The following is a 17,764-nucleotide window of genomic DNA, read 5'->3' as shown; positions in this document are numbered from 1 at the left end:
TCACCTTGCCCCACTACAGTATCAGTGATTTTACAAATTACAAATACAGAGCTAGGCACCACCTTGTTGGGTATGAGAGAAAGGTGATCTCCCCTTTCCTTTTTTTATGCAGGCAGGTATTTTGGAGTTAACAATAGCTTAAAATGACCCAGTAGCAGGAGTGGCAAGGGCCAAGGGCTTGGATTCCAAGGAGTCTGTATGGGCTTTAGGCAGACAATGAAACTTGCAGGACTGAAAACACTGGCAATCTCTGACACGAGGGCACCTGAGCAATAGCCCTATTACTACTCTCATTATGAGCAACTTAAAACTGTCTGTTCTATGCATTCTAAGTACCTCTGATAAACTCTCTTGGACTGCATTCTGTGCTAGGGTAAAAGCATTCTGGAGAAAAAAAATTAAATTTTTAAATCTGCATTTGATCACGTACCTACACAAGTCCTGCCATCAGGCCCAAGCTGCAGCCCTGGAGAAGGACAGCGGCAGCGCACCTCTCCTTTCAGCACATCACAGCCATACTGACAGTTTGCCATCAGGCAAGAAAGGGCATCTGGAGAAAAATGATTGAACACATTCAGATAAAGACTATGATCAGTGCTACAAAGTGACTGAGAATTTTGGAGAATTAAGACATCACATATTTATGATAAAAGTGGGAAAATGCTTGTATCCTTCAAAGAGAAAAAACATCTGCTAGTGAAATTTTTCTTTCCACAAACTACTTCTCTAAGAAAATTAAGAAAAAAAAAAAAGAAAACTACCACAATTGTAGTAAGTTGTGTTATTGAATGCAGTCCCCAGAATATGAAGCCTAGTATGTACTAAAGACTCTCCTGGACAGTTACTGCCATTTTAAAAATGGGGTATCTCCAACTGAAGGTAATTTCTCTCCCCTTCCCTCTGTCCAGATATTCAAAGTAACTGTTTTTAGGGGAACAAGTAGGAACCTGATCCCCAGAGAGACGGCAGTACAATTTTTATACCAGTCAAACAACCAACATCTGCAACATTAAAGATTTTACGTTCATAAGGCCAAAAGGCAGTAGAAATGCAGGTGTCTTGCTGCAATGAAAACTGCAAGCACTTGTCCTCAAAGGCCAATTAGCAGTGATTTACAGCACTGAAGAATGCTCTGGGGGAAACTTTAAATAAAACTAATAAAAATCCAAACAATTCTTACTGGTTTTTTCAGCCTAATTTAACTAGGAAAAAAAGAGCTCATCTTGTGCAGCTGCCTAATTTCCAGCAGGATTAATCTTTTACTTGGGGACTCATTTTCATTTCCTAGGAGTTGTCCAGGGAAACTGGAGCAGGGGTTTTGGGAAGCTGGGAGAGAGCAGGCAGCGAGGCTGGCCGTACTTGAGCAGGTTCCATCTGGCATGAGCATGTAGCCGTTCAGGCAGTAGCACTTGTAGCTGCCGTAGGTGTTCATACAGCGGTGCTTGCACGGCCGCGGCTTTAGTCCACACTCATTCAGATCTGAAATGAAGGGCACAAGGGAAGAGGGTGGGAGAAGAAAACACACCAGGCATGCATGGAAAAACTGCCAGTTCAAGCTGCTGGAGAAAGAAGGAAAAATACAGCAATTAGCTTTTTATATGCAGCTCAGCTGACAGTAAGCATCTAAAACATCCTGCACGAAGCGCAATTCATCCCTCCAGCCAAGAAGCTTATTTGGCTTGGTTTCATAGATGTCTTTTCAAAAATGACAGTATTAGCATTAGATGAAGTGCCAGCTGCTTCATTAGGCAACACACAAGCTCAGGCTGGCCATGTCTCACCACTATTCACATTGAACGCCATGTCCAGGACCAGGCAGCACTCGGAAGAAGAAGGAGGAGAGAGAAAGCAAACATCACTCTGCAATCACTATCAGTGCTTCTGATAGCAATTCAGTGACTCACCATCATGCTTCAAAATTAGTGGCAGAGGAAGGTAGGAAAGCTGACGCCAACTTACTCTAAACAATCTCACAGAGAAAATTCAATCCTTATCATCTAAAAAATACTAAAAGAAAGTATCTGACATCAGCTATATTTGTCAAGGACCATCCATGAGGGCTAGCATTTCAGATTTACAATTAAATAGAAAATTCATTGCTTGAACTGAAAATTTGCAGCCTACAGTTTCCATATTAGTAGACAGAACTTCAAACTAAAAGACAATTTGCTTCAGAATTCTCTTCCAAGAATGTGTTGATTTTGTCTGAATAAGCCAGAATAATTTCTCACTTATTATTGTTGCTAGTTATTTGCACAGTGATGAACAAAGATGAGAACAAAGAAGAAAATAACAAATCTATTCACAAATCCAGCCAGTGAGGACCTAAGAAAGTGAGTTATCAACTACCATGGCTTATACTGCACCATGCTGTCTGGAGGTCTTTTGCAGACAGAGAATTGCCATTTTTTCCAAAAGTTTTCCGAGAGCCATCTCCCAGTCCTAAGCACCATCATATCAAGTGTCATTCAATCCATGTAGCAGAAAAGTAAGCCTTGAGGCTCCCATCATGTCATATATATACACACACAGCAGCCACTTCACAAAATGCCAGCTGAGGAGGTGACAGATACCTCCTGTGGACTAGAGGCAAAGGCTCAGGGTTAAGATGCTGAACCAGAAAGATAAACACACCTCTGGTTGCAATGAAGTCAGTAATTTATTGATTGCTTTTCAGAAGTGAAGAAGAAAACTTAACTGGACCTATGTAGTAAATGCAGTGAGAAAAGTTACATTCACTGTAGAGGGGAAGTTAGAGAGAGCATTGATTCTAGACAACTACCTGAAATTTTACAAGTTCTTAATGTTTGGATTTGAAATTTGTCCTGAAACTCTGTAATCCATTGGTTTGTGAGAGTAACATTCTTCACCTTACTCTTTTCAGGCAAAATATTTTTAAATGGCATTCTAATACTGAGAAATATATTCCATTGCATTTTGACTGGTAAAATGCAGAGCCATCAATGTATCACACTACAAGTCACTGATGCAATCCAAATTTAGCTGTAAGGATGTTGCCTGTTTGCTGTTCCTGAGAGCTCCTAATAGCGTTTACATGTATCATTAAACCCTGTCTTCTGACCTACTTTGCTTCCATCTTCATGGGGTGAAGGAATAGCAAGCATCATGCAGACACAGCCCTCCCCAGAACCCTTCCCCTTAGTTCATTTCTCAAGATCTCAGGAAGAACAGCATGTTTAAGGACAAGAATGCTTCCTGCTCCTCTCTTCTGCAAGAGGGCAGCAGTAAGGGATGTAATTTTCCGTTTCTGCCTGTTAAGGCTGGACAAGATGTTTCCAGGAAACCTGAAGGGGAATACTTCCTCCTCAAGTGGTGAGGAAGATCAGGTGAGCCTAAGCAGGACATCAGTGAGGAAAGATTGCCAAATAAGGGCATGACCTGTGCATGACAAAGAAGGAGAGATGACCACCTCTGCCATCTTCCTGGGGACCACGTGCTGCAGAGACAGCATCCCTTCGCAGCTCTCACTCTCCGGGAGCTGGAAAAAGTTTCAGCAGTTGCAAGGAGAGTATTCTTCTCACAGCAGGCACCAAGGCCACGTTCCCAAGAAAGTACCTTCTGGGTTTGAGAGAAACAGCTGTAGAAGAAAGTACATTTTGCCCTGTGAAAGCAGGGTCTTCTCCTGGGAGTTGTGACTACAGGTATATGCCTAGGCCAAATGGAAATGCAGCAGATGATTATGCTACAGGGCAAGGACAAGTTCTCATTGTGAAAACCTTCGTGTGAAAAAAAGGTTTACATAAAAATCTCCAATATAAGCAGATGAACGTTTATGTTTTGAAAGGCAAACTTCTCTTGGCAGCACAAAAAAAAAATTGTTTTTTCATTTTTCTGTAAAGCATACCACAAGTAGGCAGTTCCTGACAGACAATATAGCTCTATTAACATATTTATTATGCATGCAATGTGTATGTTTAAAAAGTCATTGTTACATTCAAAAACTGTTAGCATTTGATTTCAATTCATAAATGTATCCCCAAGGAACCCACAGTATTGAATATACTGAAGTTCACTGACAACCATAATGTTGAAGTAAGAGAAAAAAAGTTCTTTTAGTCTAAAATATCTGTACTCTTCCTATTTTCTACAAAAATAATCACTTTACAAAATAAAGGCATAACAGAGCTAAGTATAAAATATGTAACTAGAAGTAGGGACAGAATAAGGAAAAGCAACACTGAAATTAAGTTGACAGGGCAGGATTTTAACACTGCCATGTGTTAAGTTCTAGTGTTTAAATTCCACTGCACTTCAGGTCCTAAATTCAGATACTCCTGACTACTAAAGAACTGTCATGCACTTACTTCCAGAGTTATGACCACATACTCAAAGTTGAAAATAAGAATTTACGACTGTTGCCAGTATATCACCCTGCATAGAGTATAGATTACATTACGAGCCTTAAAATACTGGATCCTTTTACAGGACTCCGAATGATACACCACCACTTGATACAAAGTATTCTTAGTACAGAAATGAAAGCTCTGGTATTGACAAATAGACACCTATTAGTGACATACTATGAGAATAGTATAAAGTACAACACTATTAAAAAGTTAAATCCATTTAATTTCTTTGTGGGAATGTCCGCTCATTGTCCTGGATTTAAGAATTTCATTTTTCAATATTTTAATTTCCCACATTGCCTACAATTAACGGGCAATGCAAAACCAGCACTCTTGATTTCAAAGTAATACGAGGCAGTAGAGTACATAAAAGCAGACTGACTGTTTTGGCCACTATTGGAAGCAGGTTTATAACAAACGCAAGCTGCTGAGCACAGGTATTTTATACCTAAAGGAATTAAATGAAATGTGAGTGCAAGGGAAGGACAGAGTGTTATGCTGGCAAACCCGGATGCGACTCCTTAGACTGCTGCACTGCACCACACATGGTCTTGGACCAACTTCAGTGCACACCCAACAATGGGCCACTTATTCCTAAGCAGATTCAATGCCCTCTGCTATTTTCTTTTAATTAGCTTCTGCAGACTTCAGCACTCAAGACTTTTTCTGCCTTTTTTGCCTATCATGTAACTTGGATCAGGCAACACTGAAGTTAAACATTCAATATCACATTTACCCACCTCTGAAAATAGAAAGCCAAGGACCAGAAATCAAGTGGAAAAATTAAACTGTTATCACCATAATATAAACAGTAGATCAGCTTTCATTTCCAGCAGTTGCAATTACACTACTATGTCAACCTCGTAAGAAATTTCTATCACCTGAACAGTTCTGTTCACTTAGTCTGATTAATCAACAGCTGCCAAATTGAATTTTTTTAGCCCTCCTTTTCTACAACTTCCAGCTTCACCTAAGTCACAGTTTTGTCTTTATCTAACGTGATAAACAATTTCCATCACTACCACAGGAACCCAGAAAAGAAAAAAAGCCAGGCTCTGAAAGAAGAGCAGAGGAAAGAAACAATGCAAGTGACAACCACGAGTATGGAAGAGTCAAAACTTTTCAAAATACACACAACAGCACCAAGGAAATACAATCAATTATTTGTTCTGCCTGCTAAGGGCACTGCAGGTTCAGCTTTCACATCCCAGCCATTGATGGGTGCATCAGCCTCCACTCCTTTTGCAGGAAATTGCACTCCTGTTTGAAGCCGTGCAGAGAGGAGGGGCACAACACCTGAAACACAGGAGCACCTCACCCCTCACTGCTACATTTCCTGCAGCACGAGGGTGGAACACAGGAGCTTCCCTGCTCTGACCAAGCAGACTTGTGTACAGCTGCACATCTTCACAGGATAGGGAGAAGGCATAATAAAAGCATGCCAATATGCATTTCTTCACTTAATAAATATACATACATATCAAGTGCTGACAAGAATTTCAAGCAATGAACTTTGCATCATTTTCCTAGAACAAACAAGGTAAGAGAACTGAAAGTTACAGAAAAGCAGCCTTAGATTTTTTTTGATAAAGACAACCTTTCCCAGCCAAAGAAAGTTAACCTGTATGTGCTTTAGATTGCTAGCAAAAGTTACAACTGTTTGTGTTTGTCTTACTGAATATTATCTGTATTTTCTTCAAGAGCAGCTACCAGAAAAGTGTTTCTGATGAACACATTTGGAAAGTATGAGTTCTGTTGTTATCACTATCAATTAAGAGAGGTGGCAGAGGGCATTTTCTCTCAAGTGGCTCTGTTTGTTTCTTCACTGCTTACAGCTGTAAAGCTGGGATCAAAAAGCCAGAAGGGAAACACTAAAGCTATTCAGGAGATATGACTGCTGTAAGGAGAACACATGGTTAGCTCTTGTGCAGTCACTGCAATTTGATTGCTGAGGATAGCAAAGTAATTAAAAAACTATCAGGTAGTCTTAAATTCAGAGTGATCTAAAGTGAGGTAAGGATTGTCACAGCAGCTGCAGCACCACTGGAAAAGGACAAGCATCCAGCATCATCACACAGTCAGAGCTGAACAGCTCTGCTGTGAGGCTGGCTGATCTCCTGGATCAGTCCCAGGAACACAGCCTGATCCATGGGGCACACAAACAGAAGAGATGTAAAGCCTGTTTATGAGAGCTTGTACTCAAAGAACGCCTTTCACTAAGAACATGAGCATACTTTACAGCTCAGAACCATTCACACATGCTAGAAACACTTCCATCTCTGCAGGGAACTCCAACATCTCCTCTGCCAACGTTGTTACTCCTGTTACTATTCTAGAACGGGATTGAGAAAATGGGCCGCAGGCTGAACAGGGCAGGGGCTGTATTAAGGTGTTGTGTTATAACAAAACAGGTGACATTTATCCTGTGCCATTTGAATCTCCTGCCAGCAAAAGCAGACTCTGCATTCACCGCACACTTTAAAGTCTCATGCAAACACTGAATCAGCACCCAGCAAGAATGCAGACCATCACCCCAGGAGCAGCTCCAGGGCCCCACCATGCAGTAGAGCAGCAGCAGCCACCTGAACTGGTGCACATTTGGGGCACCACACTCCGCTGGCATCTCAGAAACCTCGTCTACATCTGCCAGGGAAGCTTTGTCACCAGCACCATGCAAGAATATTTCATCAACATTCCCCAAAGTGCTTCCTTTGATAACCCATCACATTTTTCCTTCCTAAGCATTTAGCGGCAAGTAAATAGTTTAGTTCAAGACTGAAGCCTCCAGCAATTTGCAAAGCATTCTTTCAATATTGTTAAACTATTTACTACCTATAAAAACTGTGTCACACACATCTAACTGTTAGTTCACTGCACTGTTTTCTAAAATGGCTTTGGATTGATGAAAATGTGTAGAATAAAATCAAAACAACACATCCTTTAAAATGTCAGCCCAGAGTAAGGGGGAAAAAAAGACAGGATAATATGAGAGATGATGGAAACTTTTGAGAAAACTGAAAAACACAACACATATCTTCACATCAGTTTGAGAAGGATTAGTAAATCTGAATATATATATATCTATTTTTAAAGAAAATGACCTAGTTTAAAAATCAAAATTTCATAAGAAATTTAGCAATGTCAGAATACATCCTTAAAGAAGAAAATCATTCTAAATATCACACTTTTCTACCACACTTTCCTCTGCACTCAGAAAATGCACAGATTTTCCTGCAGGCTGAGACAACTGCAAGAGACATAAATGAGATATATTTGTGTGTGAACATGTCTTAACCATCAAAGTCTAAAAATCACATATTACAATTCTCTAATTGTTTATATTCTATGATCTTTATACCATTACACACTTTGGACATAACTTTTGAGAAAAAAAATCCAAACAATGAAATTTAATAATCCAGTAAGAGACACTTCATCCTTACACCAACCCTTTAATGGTTTAATGCAACCTTGTTAGTTCAAGATTAGGAACAATAAAATGAGAATGCATTAATTATGAGGGTTTTAATGAAACAAATATTATTTCACTATTCAAATCTGAAAATTGTGACTTTATAAAAAGCAACAATCCTGACGATGAGGTTTAAATAATTTCCTTCTGATTAAGGAGAGCAGGTAACTGCATCCTATATATTAATCTCAATTATTTCTTCCGAATGAAAGCAACTTTTCCCCTGTGTCATCCCACTGCAGATGTCAATCTCTCTACAAAAGTCAGCCCAAATATCAGACTTGCTGCAGCAGTAACAGACCTGGTATATGAGTTCATTACTCTGTAAACACAGGGGACACACACAGCATTGGTGGGGGTGGGTACAGAGATGAGCAACACTTCCATGATTTCAAAAATAAATTCTTTCTTACCTTGGTTGCAGGTTTTTCCGGTGTATCCTGGGTGGCACTTACACTTGTTTGGCCCAATGCATTCACCATGTTTGCACCCTGGCTGGCATATAGCTGCAAACAGAGGAATACTCATTATCTTTCCACTCCAGCCACAGCTGACAGTGAAATGTCTTTGAAACTATTGAATATTTCGATAATTTGAATATTTGAATTATTTCAAATTACTTTGAAATAAACAGCAACTACCTAACAAATAGAAGTACTGTCTATGTTACATTCAGAAAATAAATACAGAACTCCAAGAAATAATAGAAAGGCATTTTTGGCACCTCTCTCAATATGACAAAAAATTCATAAAACAGACTTCCAAAACTTCAAAAACAAATAACAAAAGCATTGTTGTTGAAGAAATGTAAGATTTCATGCACAAATATATTTTTGCTGATGTAGGATTAGCCAACAGGAACATTTTCTTGTGTAACTGAAAAATATTTGACAGATTAAAATTTTAAACAGCATTTTTAAGTCTTTTGTATTAGAAATGTTTTCCTATTATTAAACCTACTTTTTAAACCTACTGGGAAAATGCAGTATTTACTATGCTCTAAGATGCTGTTTATCATTGCTGTTTGTCATCTGACAAAATGCAGATACACAATCCTGCTGAGCTCTCTGCTAAAGCAAGACAGACACAAAATAGGCAGAAATCAGATGGTGGCATAACTTGAAGACCCTGTAACCAGGATTTATCTGTTTACCTCAGCTTAAGCTTCATTTTATAAAGTAACAGTATAATTTGGAATTTGCAAGTAACTAACCAGATCCAGATGCAATATTAATCTGACAACAACGGGCTGTATCATAAAACTGGATGTATCAAGGACATAATTTAACAGAAATCTCCCAGAATGCACTCAAAAAATGTAATTTGCCTTCTAGCCAAGCTGTTCAACATGGATAAATTAAACAAAAATTTAAAAAAAAATCCCAAGATATTTGGTTTGGTTGTGGAAGAACCATCCAAGTACTTCTCTGATGTTCTGAAAATCTCCATAAGATTCAAAGCATCCAGAACTAGAAATTCCCACAAATATATCCAGAGAAGTAACTGTTAGCATAGGAGGAGCTTGCTCCAGTTTTAGAACTGCCTTTATTTAGGACTGCTTCAGGACTCCCATTATTATCAGGCATGTTTTTTGTTAAGTGTAGTATATACATATATAATTAGGGATATATCCTGAGACCATAAAACCTTATTTTAAATCTACAGCTCTGCTCCGGATGGATCTTCCTAGTATGACGGTGAAGTCTCTTTCCACACAACTGTTAAGAAGTATCTTAAAGGGCAACAGAAATGCAAGATCTTTGTTAATTTTTTTCCCCCAACAAACAGTGTCTGGAAACAAAGAAATGAGATTCATATTTAGAAACACCTCTCAATGGAAGTGTAAGGGAAAGGAGCTGCTCAGACTACTAAAAGGGTATAGACTACTAAAAGTAAGGACTATTTCAGGAAGTCTGTCCTTGGCTAATGGACAGGTCTGACTGAAGAGCATCTGATCCACCATGAGACCCTTCTAGAACATTGTACTGGGAAACACTCACTGCTTTTTTAATCACTACAGGCATAAACAGGAAAAAAGGATCTCCTTTGTTAAGAGTTCATTTAAATGCTGAGATTTTTGTCTTCCTGGCATCACAGACCCAGGTCTAATCAGAAGTGATGGTGGCAAACTGAGAACTATGAAGACAACTTAATGACTTCAAAGCAACCAGGGGAAAACAAAAGTTGTCATTTAAACTACAGTAGAGAAAAAGAAATTACTATAAATATGCTTTGGAAACTTGCTTGAATTTTCAACGGCACTTTAAAGATCCGTATTGCAAAGTGGGATACACTTATTTACATCAGTTCTTTTTAAGAAACAAGAAGTACCATGGGATCACTTTGTGTAAAGTGTAACTGTTCAGTAACTGTTAGAAGAACCTGTGGCAACTTTAGTTTTAGCTGAATTTTTTATGCCTTGGTCCCTCCCTCAATTGCAGAGATTGTACATTATAGCAGCTCAGATAGAGAAAAAAAATCTCATACTTGAAGATAAAGATCTCTATTATTTCAAGGAAAGCTTTCAAATGACTAGCAAACCACTGTCCATAAAGTCAGTCATCATAAAACACTGGGGGTTTTGCACATTAAATGGGTATTTGGAAACCTTTGTTTGCTGCCAAACAGAGTTCTTGAGGAAAACCTGTTTATTAGAGGACATTCTATGAACTTGGGCTACTTCAGCATGACAAATCTTATTTAGACACAGCTGAAATTCAATACAATATTAAAACTGAAGAATTTCTATATACAGGAAAAAAATGCTTTGCAGTAGGCTTAACAACATCTGCAGCTCAGCCAACACCACAGATAAATCTGATGGCATTTCCTACGAGGAATCAAGCCACCCACAGGATAAAACTTGTGCATCTTCCAATTAACTTTATCAGGGCTTTGCAGGGTGCTCAGGAATAAACAATCAGATGGTTCAGCCAAGTCTGCATGCCCAGCTGGGGTCCCTGCTGAGCCCTACCAGAATGACCAGGCCCAGAGGGGTGGGTCAGCTCCAGCCCTGCCATCTCCAGTATGAAAATCCTTATTCAAAGGAGAAGCTGCCCATACAAGGCAGTAAATCCACTCACTGAGCTCTATTTGAACACTGGCAACAACCAGATGCAGGTACAAAAATAAGCTTAAGCCAGACTTTCAGCATTTCTTTTAATAGCAGACAATTATTTCAGCTGTTTGGCATGAGTCAGAGCATACACTACATGTGCTGATGTGACTGGGTCCTTTATTTCTCCACTCTTCTTGTTTTCCTGCAAAGCTCCAGATACAACAGAACAGAATACTTCAGTCACTCCATTCACACACAGACAAATGGAGTTTCTGCATTTTTTTTGAGAACAAGTAGACTCACAAGTAATGGAGAAAAAAAGTCTCACAATTACTACTTTTTGCCTCTTGAGAATTTAAGAATTCTTCACAACCAATAAACCATCATTTCCTTCCAAGTGAACCACATTTACAATGACTGAAATAACCCATGTCCCTGGATTTCAGCCTGTTATGTAACACTTGCTTCCCTACTAGGAAAGAAGGAAACATAGACAGAAGGATTACTCCAAGTTGAGAAAGTCACTCTCTTATGAACATTGGGCAGTGAAATCCAGAGGGGTCTGAAAAGGACTGCCAAAACTCAGTAAAACCTTTCTACTCTTTATACTAGTAACTTTTGTAAACAAAAGTTAAAATTATACTGGCATAGACAAGTGCCGCTCAAAATGAGACTGCTAATTTGCTGTTGAACCAGTATCAAAGCAGACCTACCACATCCAAGGATTACTCTCTGAAAGCTGTTAAGCTGAACTCCCATTGGGTAGGAATGTGGATTGACATGGACAGAAAAAAAAATCCTAAGCACAGCAATTTTCATCTTTAGTCAAGTCTTGCTTTTTTATCTGTGACACATAATAAACTATAACTAAACTTTCCTTTTCACTTTATTGACCAATTCATTCAAGAGGTAATCAGAAAAAAAAAAAAACCTCTGGTCTCATGATTATTCACTTCAGTTGGACAATTTTCAACGCTTTTTTCTTGGGTCAGATGTGAAGATTTACCCTCAGTTCCCATTAACTTCAAGGAGGTATCCTAGGGCCTTTTATTTGGCCATAAATCTGAGTACCTCTTTTCAAAGATGGCAAGAACTACCTTTTCCCCCCAAAAATAAGGTGACAAACACCACATTTTAAGTCTCACTTAAACTTCAGGACAAATTAAACTTCCTGTAAAAATAACACGAGGAATTGAAATGTGAATGGGTGGTTTGGGTTTATGATGGGTTGTTTGATTTTTTCTTTTTCTCAAGTGTGGGAGAGTGGAAGAAAGAATTTCTGGTGAAGTGCACATGCTGCTAGCATGCATAATGCTTGTGAAAAAGCCAGAAGCCACCAATCTTCTGAGCCACTGCTTGCTGTAGGTGTTATCCAAGCATTACTCAACCATTCTGAATGATTATTTTTAATTGTTGCACAAATACAACAAATGAAAAACACATTCAACAATTTCATTATGGGTCTGTAATGCTGAGGGATGTTTTGATTTGATCTGTGTTTTCTCAATGCACACAGTTCCGTCACAACTGCTTTGGAAGTGCACCTCAGACTCTGTCAGATCCCCCACATAAGCTGCCCACTTTTGAGGGCATGGGTGACTACCACATGCTGTCCCCTCTATTCCTTCTCTTCTAGAATTTTAACATTAATGATCTCTTTATTGACTAGCAAACACTGTTTGGTGAAGTCCTAACCAGAAGATTGCACTGCCTGCTTCCTACCTGACTAACTCCTCTCCATTTGTGCCCAGCAATGGAAATCCCTCAGCTTTCTTAATGGATTATTCCTAGCAATTAAAATTCCCTTCGGTCTTCCAACACTCCTAGCTATGTTTTTCATTAAAACAGCATCGGGTATGACTCTTACATTCTTTTTCTCTGCTTTGCCTCCCAATTTCTGAACTTCTTTTTCATCTCTCTGAAGCCTTAAATTATGCACAGAAATACCTGCATCTGAAACAAACCATGCTAACCATCTGCCCGAATGGCCTCGTCTCTGCCCTCTCTCCCTAAGTAACATACAGCCTCCTATTTATTCTGACTCAAGATCCCAGCTCCTTAAAATTCAATTTGCCCAGGCACAGCAAGTAATTTGTGCAGCAGCCCAGAAATGATTACACAGTGTATTCAGCTTCACAAGACTTCATTGGATCCTCTTACACTGCTGATTGCAGAACACATTTCCCACCTTCGGATCGTTTCTTACATTCTCCACAGTGCCAGCTTTCTAACAAGACCTGCATGTAGGTGAAAGAAGCTTTCCTCTAGGCTGTCTCCTCCACCCGAACCTGGGTGCCTTCCTCCTGTGATGCTCACAGACCACCACACCAAGCTCCATAATACTTCTCTCTCTCAGAGTCAGCTGCAGCTCACATCTCTGTCTGTTTACTTTCTGCAATTCTTTATAAATTATGCAATCAAATAAACATGCTCAGGAAAATGAAACTACCTTATTCACAGTAATTTTGATCTAGGATCCCAAAGGTATGAGCTAATTTATAAAATAAATCATTGTAGATCTTTCAGAGCTGCATATTTCTTTTTTGTTCAACTGTATACTTCAATTACTCACAACTGTAAGAGAATGCATAAAGCTTATCCCACCTCAAAGTTACTAGAAGTTGGTAAAAAGACATCATACCCATAACTCACATTAGGGAATTGCTTCTGAAAAAGTACTTGCTTACCAAGTAAGGGAATTAATAGTCACAGAATATATCTCTGCAGAGATTAATAAGCCTGACTAGGACAACTGGGTATTAATTTTCAGATCATTTCATCTGCACAACACTTCTTAATCTATTTTTTGGGGGGAAGAAAATAAATGTCCTTGACCAGCTTCTGTAACTAGAAACTGACAATAACATCAGACAAAATGGTAGTATCTAATGCCTGAATATTTTTCCAGAAATTATTTGCCCTTATTTGTGACATTCACGCTGTCAAAATGTTCCAATTTTTATCTGAAACATACATTCCATTAAGTAAGTGGCTCCTTATTTTTCATGCACAACTCTAACACTTACCCGAGTAAATCAGTTACTCAGTTTGCACTTTTGATTCTGGTAACAGCACATTAACTTGACAAACTGCAACCAATGCAGGCCATTCACTGCAGTGAATTCTTGCCTCGGCTATGACTGCTGCCAAATGTGTTTCTAAACCACACAGACAAATCCAGACTCTGGCTTATGAATGCCTTGATATTCAGAACAGCACTACACAGCATGCATAACTTTAGCATGGGTAACACTAAAATCAATAGGATTTAATGAGGTCAGCAGAAGTTAATCTAATGCTTATACACTTAAATACTCTTTCTTAAAAATCAGCAGAAATCTGATCTAACACACGCAAAATTAGAAAAGCGAGAAATATTTCATGCTTTGTAAAGCTTCGTGTTTGCATTTCAAGTGGTTCACTAAAACTGCCTGAAGAATGGTGCTTATCATCTCAAATGTCTGTTTGTTGCCTGAATTTTTCTATGTGTTCACAGAATTCCAACAGGTAGAAATGGGATAGCATGAGTGTCTCTGTGTGGTGACAGAAGACCAACTGGGTCCTACTGATATTTTGTTTATTCGAATATAAAACATCCTGCTTCAGCAGTGTAACTTTTGTATCACAGTAACAACACTGATTTCACAGAGATGAATGGCTGATTGCTTTGGTCCTTCCTGTCTGAGACTCGTGCCTCTCCCACAGGGAGTGCAAAAAGAATCACAGAATCTCTAGGCTGGAAGACATCTTCAATATCATGGAGTCCAACCCCTGCCCCAACACCTCAACTAAACCATGGCACTGAGTGCCACATCCAGTCTCTTGTTAAACACATCCAGGGATGGTGACTCTACCACTTCCCCAAGCAGACCACTCCAGTACTTTATCACTCCTTCTGTGAAAACTTTCTCCTAATATCCAACCTATATTTCCCTTGGCACAGCTTAAGGCTGTGTCCTCTCGTTCTGTCAGCGCTGCCTGGAGAAAGAGACCAACCCCACCTGACACAGCCACCTCTCAGGGAGCTGCAGAGAGTGACAAGGTCACCTCTGAGTCTCCTTTTCTCCAGGCTAAACACCCCCAGCTCCCTCAGTCGTTCCTCACAGGGTCTGTGCTCCAAGCCCCTCTCCAGCCTCCTTGCCTCCTCTGGACGTGCTCCAGAGTCTCAATGTCCTTCCCAAACTGAGGGGCCAGAACCGGACACAGCACTCGAGGTGTGGCCTCACCAGTGCCCAGCACAGGGGCAGAGTGACCTCCCTGCTCCTGCTGGCCACACTGTCCCTGACTCAGCCCAGGATGCCCTTGGCCTCCCTGGCCACCAGGACACTGCTGGCTCATGTCCAGCTGGTGCCAACCAGCACCCCCAGGTCCCTTTCTGCCTGGCACTGTCCAGCCACACCATCCCCAGCCTATAACGCTGCAGGGGGTTGTTGTGGCCAAAATGCAGGACTCAGCACTTGGACATGTTAAACTTCATCCCACTGGATTCCACCCATCCATCCAACTTTCCAGGTCTCTCTGCAGAGCCCTCCTACCTTCCAACAGATCAACACATGCTCCCAGCTTGGTGTCAGACCCAAATTTACTAATAAAAGACTCAATCCATGCCATCAATAAAAACATTGAACAGAACTGGCCTAAGCACAGATCCCTGAAGGACACCACTGGTGACAGGCCCCCCGCTGGATGCAGCACCATTCCCCACCACTCTCTGGCCTGGCCATCCAGCCAGTTCTGAACCAGCAAAGAGTGCTCCTGTCCAAGCCAGGGGCTGCAGCTTTTCCAGAGTGTGCTGTGGGAGACAGTGCCAAAGGCCCTGCTGAAGTCCAAACAGAGAACATCCACAGCCTTTCCTGCATCCACCAGGAGGGTCACCTGCTCATACGAGGAGACCAGGTTGGTCAAACACAACCTACCCCTCCTAAAGCCCTGCTGGCTGGGTCTGACACCTTGGCCAGCCTGTAAAAGCTGTGTGATGACACTCAGTATAAACTGTTCCACAACCTTACCAGGTACTGAGGTCAGGCTGACAGGCCTGTGATTACCAGCATCCTCCTTCCCACCCTTTTTGTGAACTGGTCACATTGGCCAGCTTCCAGTCCTCTGGAACCTCCCCAGTGAGTCAGGAACAAACAAGGTGCATCAGTTCCTAAGCAGCAACAGACTACAGCCCTGGGTACCAAAGCAAACTATGTTGATTTCATTTTGCCAGGTTCTACACTGCTGGAGACCAAGGGCTGTCAAGTTTCCATGTTCTGGGAAGGAGAACCTGTACTGGAAGTGCAAAGCAGGCAGTGGGGGGCAGTAAGTGCCTCAGCCATTCCAAAATAGCCTCTCACTGCACATGATTCAATGCCATGAAAGCAAATTAGGCCTCCTAGGTCTGACAGCTTGTAAATGCATTGCTGGTAGTACAAACAACTTGCAGAAATGGAAAAATACTGCACAGGGCTTGAGGGTAAAATAAAGGAGTGAAAAGGGAAAAAGTGTCATATTTTAGAAAATAAGTATAATCATTGTACAGGTGTCTAGGATAAAATAGCCCTGTTAATTTCTTTCCCTCCTCATCTTCCCCAAATCAAATGCTTAAAAATGAAAAACAACAAAAAATTACCTTCTTGTCACATATTAAAATTTTCATGTAAACTTATGACTTCAAGGCCATAACTCCAAGTCATAAATTTGCCAAAATTATTTCAAGAAATATGTTCAGCTAACCTTTGGGCTGGCACCTTAGGCTGGCTATTCTCTGCCTTAAGACGTAGAACGCTGCAAAACAAATCCAAAAGAGAAATTCCAGCTTTTTTTTTTTTTTTTTCACTGTAAGGAGGATGGACTTGGCTGTGGTTTTTATCAACTTGTTACATTCCTGGAGAATTACATACATTCAACATTCAGAGCTTTTCTGAAATAAAAAAAATTCTAGTACACATTTAAAAATGGAAATACCTTACATCAGTATCTCTTTATGAGATTTAACAAACACATTCTGATACATAAGAGTAATTAAATATAATGATGTGATGCTATTCTTATTCAATCAACTAAGGAACTACACTTTGTCAAACTTCATACAGTAAGTAGTTGTAAAAATTCTCACGTTTCATGGTTCAGGTTCAACATTTCCATCAACAGAGCACAAATGCTTTTCTTAAAGACACAGTATCCTTTCATTTAAGTGTGAGTATATCTTTTTAATTTAACACTGTCTCCACAGCTCAAACACAAAGGCCTAGCATCTGGATGCTAATTTGAGAGCAACTAAAATTACACCCATTTATATGTATCTGAACATCTGCAACCAATAAACATGTTGGCACACAAATTTACTGGTCATTTTTATAACATTTAAAAATGTAATGTCATCTAAATTAAAAGTAATATTTACTTTAAAAGAAACCTTTTCAGCTCTTGCTAGCACATGAAACAAGATACGCTACAAAATTTAAATAAGATGAAAACACAGATATATGTTTCAGGCTATTTGAAATCAATTTATTTGCCGATAAATTTAATGTTAGCAGCATGGCTTGTTGGGCTACACAGCCTTGTGATAGCAGGCTGGGACTTGAGCAACAGCAGCTCTTTGTATTTTAAGTAGTGTGTGACCAACACTTCAGGCTTTTCTATGATTGCAACTTATACTTGTTTAAATTGGTTTTAACTAGGAAGTCCCTTAGCCTTGGTTACAGTGAAAGGAAGCTGCTCAGGCTGTTGCTGGGCTTTCAGAGAAGATGCAATTATGAATGTACTACAGTTGCAATTGTCAAACTGATTACTGATGACATTTCCTTAGAAAAAAGCAGGCTGCAAAACTACTAATCTACATATGAAGTGCATGAGGAATGCAGTAAGGAAATGGAAAAG

General features: G+C 39.9%; 1 protein-coding gene across 4 annotated transcripts in view; it reads right to left on the bottom strand.

Annotated features, from left to right (window-relative positions):
• The window catches only part of NPNT (nephronectin), a 50,027-nt gene that overhangs the window by 23,672 nt on the left and 8,591 nt on the right, over positions 1 to 17,764 (bottom strand). For 2 of the 4 annotated variants that reach the window (XM_064710922.1, XM_064710920.1), the window contains 4 exons: positions 16,616 to 16,666; positions 8,253 to 8,345; positions 1,360 to 1,479; positions 431 to 550 (listed from right to left, as the gene is read on the bottom strand). In XM_064710922.1, the coding sequence (XP_064566992.1) occupies positions 431 to 550; positions 1,360 to 1,479; positions 8,253 to 8,345; positions 16,616 to 16,666 (384 nt within the window). The remainder of the gene's footprint in view (positions 1 to 430; positions 551 to 1,359; positions 1,480 to 8,252; positions 8,346 to 16,615; positions 16,667 to 17,764) is intronic. The other 2 variants (XM_064710923.1, XM_064710921.1) reach the window with 1 other exon arrangement.

The sequence above is a fragment of the Zonotrichia leucophrys genome, chromosome 4 (assembly GCF_028769735.1).
Source record: "Zonotrichia leucophrys gambelii isolate GWCS_2022_RI chromosome 4, RI_Zleu_2.0, whole genome shotgun sequence".
NCBI lineage: Eukaryota > Metazoa > Chordata > Aves > Passeriformes > Passerellidae > Zonotrichia > Zonotrichia leucophrys.
Note: the sequence above shows the minus strand (reverse complement) of the source record. Positions and strands in the feature narration are given on the sequence as shown.